This window comes from Brassica oleracea, chromosome C7 (genome assembly GCF_000695525.1).
Source record: "Brassica oleracea var. oleracea cultivar TO1000 chromosome C7, BOL, whole genome shotgun sequence".
Classification (NCBI taxonomy): domain Eukaryota; kingdom Viridiplantae; phylum Streptophyta; class Magnoliopsida; order Brassicales; family Brassicaceae; genus Brassica; species Brassica oleracea.
In genome coordinates, this window is record NC_027754.1 from 5225325 (window position 1) to 5236865 (window position 11541).

General features: G+C 38.3%; 1 protein-coding gene across 1 annotated transcript; it reads left to right on the forward strand.

Annotated features, from left to right (window-relative positions):
- Positions 1-10652: 10652 nt before the first annotated feature.
- Positions 10653-11460, forward strand: LOC106304008 (RING-H2 finger protein ATL44). The gene has a single exon (XM_013740377.1). The coding sequence runs from the start codon at positions 10760-10762 to the stop codon at positions 11324-11326; it is 567 nt and encodes a 188-aa protein (XP_013595831.1). The 5' UTR covers positions 10653-10759; the 3' UTR covers positions 11327-11460.
- Positions 11461-11541: the final 81 nt, after the last annotated feature.

An 11541-nucleotide genomic window follows, 5' to 3' on the forward strand; every position in this document is an offset into this window, starting at 1 on the left:
CTAAAGAAAAAAAAGGTCAAGCATTTTGCCTCCAATAACACTTTACAGCTATTGTTCTCATTTTTATGTTCCCGCTTAATGAATTTTTTTTCTAGCACTCATTTAACGCTACGGAAAAATTAAAATCAGATTTTGTTAGTTCTTGTAGCAGTTCGTGAATTCGTGCTACCGCGAACTGCTACCAATACTCATATTTCTTGTAGTGTATGCCTAAAGATACAAGATGGTTGTATGTGGGAAACAATTCCAAGGTTCCGGTACTGGGTATCAGCACTTGCCAACTACATATGCTTGGTGGGAAGACTCTCATATTACATGATGTATTATATGCTCCTGAACTCGTCGGAACTTGGTCTCTGTTTTAGCTTTACTTAAGTTAGGATTTAGTTTGAAATTTCATGATATGTGTTTATACATTTCTCTAGAGTCTGTGTTCTTTGGTTCTGGTTATACATATGATGGTTTCATTGTACTACAAATAATAATAATAATAATAATAATAATAATCATTATTTATCATATACCACAACCTCTAGTAATAATGAAATAAATGTGTGGCATTCCAGATTTGGTCACATTGGTGTTGAAAGAATGAATATGTTGGCTAGAGAAGGCCTTCTTGGTCTACTAACCCGAGTTGATCTTGACACATGTGAACCAAGTTTAGCTGGAAAATCAATAAGGAAACCATTTGGGAAAGCAGCTAGAGCTGATCATCCATTGCAATTAATTCATTCTGACATTTATGGTCTGATGAATGTGAGGGCAAGGCATGGGGCCTCATATTTCATCACATTTATAGATGATTTCACTCGATTTGGACATGTGTACATAATTTTTCATAAGTCAGAAGCATTAGAGTGCTTTAGACGATATACCACTTTGGTCAAAAATCATTTGGAGATGACGATTAAGTGTTTGAGAAATGATTGAGGAGGAAAATATCTATCTGAACAGTTTAAGAAACTGTGTGATGAAAAGGGTATTGTCAGGAAATTGACTACCTACCACAGCAGAATGGTGTAGCGGAAAGAAGAAATTGTACTCTTCTTGAAATGGTTAGGTCTATGATGGTGCAAGCAAACCTTCCAGTTTCATATTGGAGGAATGCATTATTAATTGCTGCCTATATACTAAACTGTGTGCCCTCTAAATCTGTTACTTCTACTCCTTATGAATTATGGACAAGAAGAAAGCCTGATTTAATGCATTTGCGACCTTGGGGGTCTGCAGCATTTGTTCGCGATACTTCACATCCTCATAGAAAATTAGGTCCTAGAGGAAAGAAGTGTATCTTTATTAGGTACTCTGAGCATTCTAAAGGTTATGTGCTCATCGGCGAACAATCAGATGGAAATATTACAGAAATCGAATCACGAGATGTGACATTTTCGGAAAGTGATTTTCCTCAAAGGGGATAGGTTAAAAGGGATTCCCGTCTTGAAGAGATGGTTGATCCAACTAATGTTTTTTCTACTAACCAATCTGTGGAAGTTGGTGAAAGTTCTCGTGAACTATCTCAACTTAGTGGGAGAGAAACATTAGTTAATGATTCTTCAAGAGAAGAATTACAAGAGACTGAAGTGTGGAGAAGTGACCGTGGAAGAATTCCTCGATGTCGATTTGATATTGAAGGGGAAGCTTCCATGGTTTCCTTGAGTGATGACTTAGAGCCTAGATCAGTTCAACATACTCTCTCTTGCCCTAACTCAGCTGAATGGAATGGTGCAATCAGGGAAGAACTAGAATCTATGAAAGTAACTCAAGTCTGGGACTTTGTTAATCTTCCGCCAGAACGTCGAGCAATTGGAAACAAATGAATTTCAAGATCAAAAGAAAGACGGATGGATCCATAGATATCTATAAGGTTCGCTTGGTAGCAAAAGGATATACCCAACAAGAGGGTATATATTATGAGGAAACCTTTTCACCAGTGGTGAGGTTTGATTCAATTCGCCTTATTTTAGCCATAGTTGTCGGATTAGATTTAGAATTACATCAAATGGACGTTAAGACTACGTTTCTTAACTGAGAACTAGAAGAAAAAATTTACATGGAACAACCTGTTGGCTTTGTGAAAAAAAGGTCAGGAGCGCAAAATTTGCAAGCTCAAGTGTTCCTATATGGTTTATAACAATCTTTTAGACAGTGGTACCTTCGTTTTCATTTAGATATAACATCTTATGAATTTACGATGATTAGTGAAGATCATTGTGTCTATGTCAAGAGAACTGGACAGTCTTTTGTAATTCTATCTCTATATGTTGATGACTTTTTGCTGGATGTAAATAACATGGAGTTTCTGATAATCGTTAAACAATGGTTATCATCTCATTTTGAGATGAAGGATATGGTAGAAGCGAACTATGTCCTTGGTGTTAAAATACACCCAGATCGATCAAGGAAATTATTAGCTCTATTACAAGAGTCATACATTCGTGCAATCCTTGAAAGGTTTAAGATGCTTAATAGTAATCCAATTGAAACTCCAATCGCAAAAGGTGAAGGCCTAAGCCTACAGATGTGTCCTCAAACCAGTGATGAGAAAAGTGAGATGGAAGGAGTACCATATTCTAATGCTATAGACAGCTTGATGTATGCTATGATGTGCACCCGACCCGATATTTGTTATGCGGTAAGCTTGGTAAGTCGTTACCAGTCAAATCCTGGAAAGAAACATTAGATGTCAGTGAAAAGGATCCTCAGATACTTAAAGGGGACAATGGACTATTCCTTGTGTGATCAAGGAAGTGATTTACGCTTGACAGGATATACAGATGCCGATTGGGCTGGCGATCTGGATGAGCTTAGATCAACTTCGGGATATGCTTTCTTGTTGAGTAAAGGAGCCATTACTTGGGGTAGCAAAAAGTAATCTAGCACAGCTTTATCAATGATGTAGGCTGAGCTCATTGCATGTTCAACATCAGTGCAAGAGGCTGTATGGCTGAGAAGATTCTTACAAAGTTTACAGGTCATTACGGAGGCTTCGTGTCATGTGATTATTTATTGTGATAATCAAGCATGTATTGCTTATATGAAGAATCCCAAGTATCATGGAAGGACAAAGCACATCAAAATTAAACATAGTTTTGTGAGAGACATTGTGGCAAAGAAATAAATGGTCCTTAAGTACATATCTACGCATAGAATGGTAGCTGATCCATTTACTAAGCCCATTCCTAGAGATGTTTTTCTCGCTCATGTTCGAGCTTTAGGTTTGCGTAGAATTTAGTGTATACTAGTGGAGCTTTGCCATGTGACATTGTATTTGTATTTGACGATTTCTTAATACCAAGATATTTTAAAAATTATATACAATGGTCCATTTTGATTTGAATACTTACACATAAATTAAAAAATGCCACCAAGTAGGAGATTGGTTCACTCACATGAACAATCGCCTAAGATTTCTTAGTGAAATGCTGAGATGAGACTTAATTAGTTGGGCGCTAGTGGTAGCTTGCCTTTTAAGAGTTATCAGTGCAGCTTTAACAAAAGGTTAAGATGAGATATAGTTTTAAATATCGATCATGATTGTCCCAAAATCATGAATACAAGGGAGAGCTGGATAAGTTCATAATCAGGCGCTAAAGAGTGAGATGATAGTAGCTTGATCCACATAGTGGTATTTTGTTTATCTAATTGACACATGCTCTTAAGAAAAGAGTTAACCACTACGACACGTGTGTCATACCACAGTGCAATTTATGACTATATAGGAAGAGATCGATTATTTTATTTTTTTAATCTCTATCTCTCGCATGTGAGTTCCTATCAACATATTTAAGGTTACAAAGTTACCCTTGAACCTTCATATATGTTCTTGAAGGAAAGAATTAATGTTTGCTACTTTAGTATTTTTTCGTCGGTGATGGAATAATTAGCCTTATGAAACATGCTAGGAAAGCAGATAATTCAGAACAGATGGACATGAGATTGGAAGGGAAAACTATTAGTTTTTATATTGAGATATGTATTTGCTGGCCAGCCACTATATCATTCAATTGGAGTTTGGATATAGTGAACACACGATGTAAGAAAAGTCTAACATATGCTTTAGGGATCAGGTATGTTAGACCGATATAGAAAACAAATAATTTTGGGGAACAGCGAGACATGCTGAAAAGCAAAGATTTTTTTGGGGGTTGTAGCTTGTATGTATCCCTAACAGGTGCATAATTTAGCTCCTACGTGCAGGTGTACTCGCAAGGGTCGCACAGTTCATTTTCGGTATGATTTCTAAGTTATGATTCTCGAGTTTGATCTCTAAGACTTCTCTAGTAATTGACATGCTCCCCCATCATGTGCGAGTGGTTTATGGTTGGTTTGCGCCCATGATTAGGCAGCATACCGAACCGGTTTAGTTAACCGGTAGTTATTGGTTAAGCTCCATAAATGAACCTATGCAACTCTTCATGAATGTATGTGTTTTTTCATTGAAGATATCTGTCTCTTCTTTGAAGATATGTGACCCTTCATATATGTATCCTTTGGTTGTCTATTAATAAAACACATTGCAACGAAAAGAAAACAATTGAAGTAATAACAAGATAATACTAGAAAGAGAGAGAAACGTTTTAGAGAGAGAGAAAGCTATAAAAATCAACTAGAAGAGCACTTGAATGGTAGCAAGTGGTTGATTTCCGTCTGTAATTTTATTCCCGACTCTTGTCCGATTGTATTAAGTACTGTTCATCGACAAACCGGACTAAGGTATGTTTTCGGTTTAATCCGCTTCCGCATTAGAATTTCTAACACCAACATCACCAGACACTGTAGTGTCTCACCCAAGATCATTCGGTAGATGAGAGTAGAAGAAAAAAAAAGTGCCCGAGTTTGACTGGCCATTCAAAAAGCTTAACATATAAATGTTACAGGTACATACTTTACAAAAGGATTAACAAAACAAATCAAAGGATACTAAACAAAAAAAAAATCATTAAGTATATTTCAAACTTAACCGACCATTTATTGGGAAACGAGTTCATCTAGATGCTGGAACCTCGTTATGCACACTTCGAGTTAATACATTTGTTTGTTTATTATATTTCGAGTTCATCTAAATGTTTCGTTTTGTTTTAGGGATTTTTTATATGTTCATCAAAAAAATCTTGTTCCAATATAATTTTCTTTTGTTAACCAATACAGTCTAGATCTTGTTTGACAAGTAAACTGTCTTAACAAGTGTTCTCTTTTCACAGAGCTGCCAAAAAAAAAAATTCTTTTCTTTTTCTTTCTTCTTTACGGCCTTTAACCGAATGTACTCAGTGCCAGCCTGGTACCTTTGGTTTTGTTAAGTGATAGTTTACGGCCTTTAACCGAAGTTACTCCGTGCCAGCCTAGTACCTTTCGTTTTTGTGATAATGATCTCTCAACCCAAGGTTTCCAAAATAATGTAAGGTGATAGGATCTCAACTTACTAATAATACCTTTCAGTTTAAAAGAATATTTCAATTTTTATACAAGATCAAAGGTGTGTGATCTAGTGCTAACATAAGGAGATTGGTTATTTTGTACTTCATGTTCAAATGCTTTTTTCTAATACATTAGGTTTTATCGTATTTCCCTTTGCAATGTGCCCAATGAACTTTATCTGTAAACCAACGATAATATTATAAACTCTGAATTGTATTGACGTCAAAGACTTACATGTTTTTATATACAACAACGAGAAGTCATAAACCTAAAGATATTAGGATAGCTTACTATGTAAATATCACAAGATAATGACAACTATCCTTATTCATAGAATCCAATTTCTTAATACTCTCCTTTATGTTGGCCTATGAAGGTCTTGAATACCCAACTTGGACGACAATGCTTCAAACTGAATGCGCTTTAAGGGTTTGGTTAACAAATCTGTAATTTGGTCCTTTGTCTTGACATGAACCATAGAAATGAGACCTGTTTTTACTGCTTCTCGTACACTATGATAATCGCGTTCGAGATGTTTGGTGCACTCATGAAAAACTGGATTAGCAGCAATGTTTATCGCCGCTTTACTGTCTCAAAAGAAACGAACAGGTTTAACAACTTTGACTCTAAGATCCTCCAACAATGGAACAACCCACTTGACTTCTTTAACAGCTGCAGACATGGATCTATATTCGGCTTCAGCAGAAAACATAGAGACTGTGTCTTGTTTCTTAGTTTTCTAATCAATTGGTGAGTTACCAAGAAAGACAACGTATGCACTTAATGAACGATGGCTCTCCGGACACGAACTTTACTCGGCATCAACATAGATAGAGAGTTCGAGATTACTGTATGCACGAAAGAGTATACCATGTCCAGGACAACCCTTGAGGTAACGAACCACTCACAAGGCAGCAGTCCAATGAGCTTCACAAGGGTGCTTCATGAATTGCGACAAAAGATGAATGGTGTAACAGAGTTCAGGTCGCGTGATGGACAAGTAGACTAAGCGACCAACCAGATGGCGATATTTCTTTGGATCAGAAATTAATGGAGTGTCTTCCGAGTGTAGCTGATGATACTGTTCAAGCGGGATTGATACAGATTTGCAGCCAAGGAGACCACAATCTGCTATAATATCGAGAGAATACTTCCTTTGAGACACGAAAATACCTTCTTCTGATCGAGAAACTTTGATGCCAAGAAATTATTTGAGCTTTCCTAGATCTTTTATACGAAAACACTTGCCCAAATATTCTTTAAACTTGATGAGAAGATCAATATCATTAATTGCGAAGACAAGATCATCGACATAAATCAGGACTTGAATTTCCTTGAGTCCCTTCGTGTAGGTGAATAGAGAATAGTCAGAATAGGACTGAACGAAACCATACTCTGTTCACGCACTAGTCAACTTCTCGAACCAGCAACGAGGAGCTTGACGAAGTCCATACAAGGATTTGCGGAGACGACAGACCTTTGAAGGATCAGAGTGAGAAAAACCAGGTGGTAACTTCATGTAGACTTACTCTTTAAGATCTCTATGAAGGAACGCATTATGGACGTCCATCTGGTGAACCTCCCATCCTTTCGCAGCCCCAAGAGCAAGCAAACTTCTGATTGTACCCATCTTTACAACAGGAGAAAAATTCTCCTCAAAGTCATCACACCTTCTACTTGATTGTTTCCCTTAGCGACTAAATGTGCCTTAGGTCGTTCCATAGTACCGTCGGTACTGAGTTTATATTTATACACCCATTGAGAACCAATAGATGTTTTGCCTGGCGAAAGAGATGTAATTTCCCAGGTATCACTATCTTTATGAACTAAGACTTCATGTTTCATAGCACCCACCATATATAGTCTTTAGCAGCTTGAGCATAGTAACGAGGTTCGGTGTACGCCGTCAGGGCTGCAAGAAATGCCTGGTGTGACTATGAAAAATGTTGGTCAGAGATATAATTTGTTAATGGATAAAGTGAGTTACCTTGGAAAGTTTCAGATGACGATGAGGAACAGGGGGTGAGAGAGATGGGTTTTCAAGATGTATAGCGTTGTATGTAGCATAATATTTGAGCTTGACATAAGGTATTCGAAGTCGTTCTCTGCGGCCCAGATTTTCAACAACTTGTTGAGTGTCAGGCGGCGACTGTGATAACGTAACATGAGAGGAGGATGAAGGCAGCACAACTACAACAGGAGAACCAGTATTGTCGAGAACATGATACGGCGCTTGTGGCGACACTGGAGCCTCCATCGTTGAAGTATTAGAGGATGAGAGAGGAGAAAGTTCTTGTATCTCCGACGAACTCCCCTTGTCTTCTAACATAGGTAAATTAGTAAGCTCCCAATCGTGATCAATTGGAGCTAAAACTAGAGTTTCAGATTGTCTGATACAGAGATTCGAGCGGACAATGGAAACTCTGTTTCTTGAAAAACTAACATTTCTGGAGATGAAGAATTCTTGTTTGTCGAGATCAAAAACTTTTCATCCCTTTTGAGCGTAGGGATAGCCAACAAAGATGCAACGCCTACTTCTTTTCCCAAATTTATCTTTGTCTCGAGAGAGATGAACAAAACATAGACTCCCAAATACTCGAAGTTTAGTAGGAACGTCGAACCTCAGACTTCTCGAGAAGTAGATAGGTTCAGACAGCTGTGGAAAAGTCATCAACCATAGTAAGAAAGTAGACAGCTCTAGAAGAAGTGCGAGTGCGATATGGTCCCCAAACGTTGCAATGAATAAGTTAAAAACATTATTTAGTTTTATTTAAAATTTCATAGAAAACCTCTCTAGTCTACTTAGCTTCAAAACAAGTGTCACAAGGACTTGGAGCAACAATTTTATTGGAATCTAAAGCAACAGGTAAGTAAGATAACACTGAAAACAAAAGATGTCCAAGCCTCTGGTGCCAAAGAAACCGATCTACTGAACGAGCAGACTTATCAGAAACATAAACCTAGGCAGCCATAATATCTTTAAAGGAGTAAACCCCATATCTCTCTTCACCTGCTCCAATCAGCGTCCTCGTGAAACGATCCTGTAAAACACGCAAAGCAGTTGGTTTGGCGAAGCAACTTTGAAACTGATATAAGAGAACAATTCAAGTTCGGCACAAATAAAACATTGGACAACACAATGGTTTTAGAGAGATGAAACACACCAGTATGGGTAACTTACGTTTTGTTTCTATCTGCGAACCCAACGGGACCTGGCGGAATGATGACTATTCGCGAAACGAGAGCTCTCATGTCATGTGGTGAGAGGCTCATGTATCCAATATAAGATCACCATATTTCTTACTATTCAACTTATCAGACAATTTTGTTTTCTCATTAATCATCTAAGTAAGAGCTCTCCATTGTTCCTCGGTGAAAGCTGGAAAATTCGAAGAGTTTGAAGAAGTTGCATGAGCAGTGTTGGCTCTAATTGTATTGCTTCTACTGCGATCAGAATTAGAAGCACCACGACCACGACCTCCTCGTGCTCCTCAGTTTTCACTTCGTGTTGGTGGTGTTTCTTCCCACCAGTCTGGAAAACCTACAAGTTGCCAACAGTTGTCTTTCTCATGACCACATCGGCCGCAATGGGAGAAAGTGACTACACGATGGGTCTGTCCAGATTTGTTTGTCTCAGATGGTTCCTTCTTGGCGACGAAACCAACATCATTGTGTTGTGCTTCCTGTTCCTAAGTAGAAGCGGGTTGTTCTTCTCTGACTACTCTGGCATACGCTCCGCCAAGATCAACGGACGAGTCTGTAGCTATAATCCCTTGACTGACGATTTCAAACCAAGCTTCATCTAAGCCCATAACAAACTGATGTACCTTCTCTTCTTCTCTCTTTGTCTCATAAATCACAGAAGCACTGCAACTGCAAGGAGGAAGGGGTTTGTAGGTGTCGAGTTCTTCCCACATCTTAGCTAGATGTCCGAAGAGATGTCCGAAGTAATCCATCACTGTTTGTTTGTCTTGCTTGCATGAGTCGAGTTCCTCCTTAAGATGATGAATTCTAACTTTGTTTCCCACTGAGAAATGTTTCTTGGAATTCTCCTACAACTCGTGAGAATCGGATATGAAGGTGACTATAGAACGAATGCAAGCTTCTATGGAATAACGAATCCAGCCAACGATCATAGAGTTGACATATGACCATAGCTCGAACTGTGGCAGGTTATGTATTAAGCCATCAATAAACACTAACTTTCTCTTAGCCCTAAGAGCATTAACCAACTCCGTGGGGTATTCTTTATAATTCTCACTCGTAAACATCACCGATGTTATCAAAGCTCGTGGATTGTCGGACGCAAACAAGGAGTAAGGGGTGGACGCATTATTGATGCTTTGCTCAACCTGAGACTTGCTCGTCGTTGTATACTTACTTGCGGAAGGTGCATCTGTGTCGACCATGACTAGAAACAGTTGTTCTTACCAAGAACAAGACTGATCGACAAAGATTAAGTCACATGAGTTTATTACACTGATACCATGTAAACCAACAATAATATTATAAATTCTGAACTGTATTTGACGTCAAAGACTTGCATGTGTTTATATACAACAATGAAAAGTCATAACCGTAAAGAGAATCATTTTATCATATAACTATTATAAATTTCAGAGACCAAAAATAAAGGGGTCTAATCGAAAGTAGGTTCAGTCGTTTAGGTAAGAAAGAGGCTTACTTATACCTTTTGGTAACGTGTTCGTCAATACTGAACCTATGAAGCCCACCCCACCTACCCACCTTTTCTGATAATTTTTTTATATGCAGCATAACTAAACATAACTATTTTAAATACATATAATGAACTGATATAAGGCGTGATGATTTCAACATCAACTGACTAGCCTTAAGAGAAACTTAAAAATGCACAAAGAAAAACTCCATTTCTGATTCTTAATTTATAAAAATGGGGTTTAGCATCTATTAAACTAGTTGGTGATAGTTAGATGCATCTTCTTTAAGGGTAATGTTTGTTTTAAGCCTTTAACAGAATATGTATCCTCACGAAACAACAATACTCTAAATAGGAAGATGCAAATTGCATGTAAACATTAATTCAGCCATTAATTTTGAATATATTTAGAATCTAATTTTATTTCCCTTCACATTCCAAACTTTTCTGCGTGTATTATTATATAGTATTTTTTGTATTAGCTTAACATAAAATATTTAATATTGTATGCAATGGTGCAAAATTTATATAAAAATATATATACACCTATACATGTATCTATCTTTGTGTGTCTATTATAACGTGGATCAAGATTCTTTCTTATCTTTATCACTCTCACGTTCTTTTGTCTTCAAACGCACACAAAGAAAAGAAAAACCAAGAATGACTATACCGTCAAGAATCCTCGAGACGGCGGCGACGCCACCACCACAACCGTCGGAGCAGATTCTGGCGGCCGAATCTGACATGGTGGTGATCTTGTCTGCTCTTCTCTGCGCTCTCATATGCGTAGCTGGCCTTGCCGCCGTCGTACGTTGCGCTTGTCTCCGGCGATTTACTGCCGGAGGAAATTCTCCGTCGCAGAACAAAGGGTTGAAGAAGAAAGCTCTTCAGTCTCTTCCTAGATCCACTTTCACCGCCGCGGAATCAACCTCCGGAGGTGCCGCCGAAGACGGCGGAGATTCAACGGAGTGCGCGATTTGTCTCACTGAGTTCGCCGACGGAGAAGAAATCAGAGTGCTTCCTCTTTGTGGCCATTCCTTCCACGTGGCGTGTATTGACAAATGGCTTGTCTCTAGGTCTTCGTGTCCTTCTTGTCGCCGGATTCTCACGCCGGTGAGATGTGGCCGGTGCGGCCATTCTTCAACGGCCGGGAGGCAAAGCAAAGATCATCAACATGACCAACACTCGTCGCAGCTCGCTTCCTCTGTTCCTACGTTTCTTCCTTAATTTTTATAGTGTCTTGTAAAGTGGGTTCAATTAGAAACTAGAGATCTTCAGGGTTTTTTTCTTCCTGTCGTTTTAGATTGTAATTCCACTGTGTTAAACAACTAGATGGAGTTCAAAGTTGGAGATGTTTATCATAACTTTCTTTTTATTTTATTTACACAAATAAATTGATTATTGATTAGACAGGTAATGGAGTCGGCCATGTGAGCTTATCT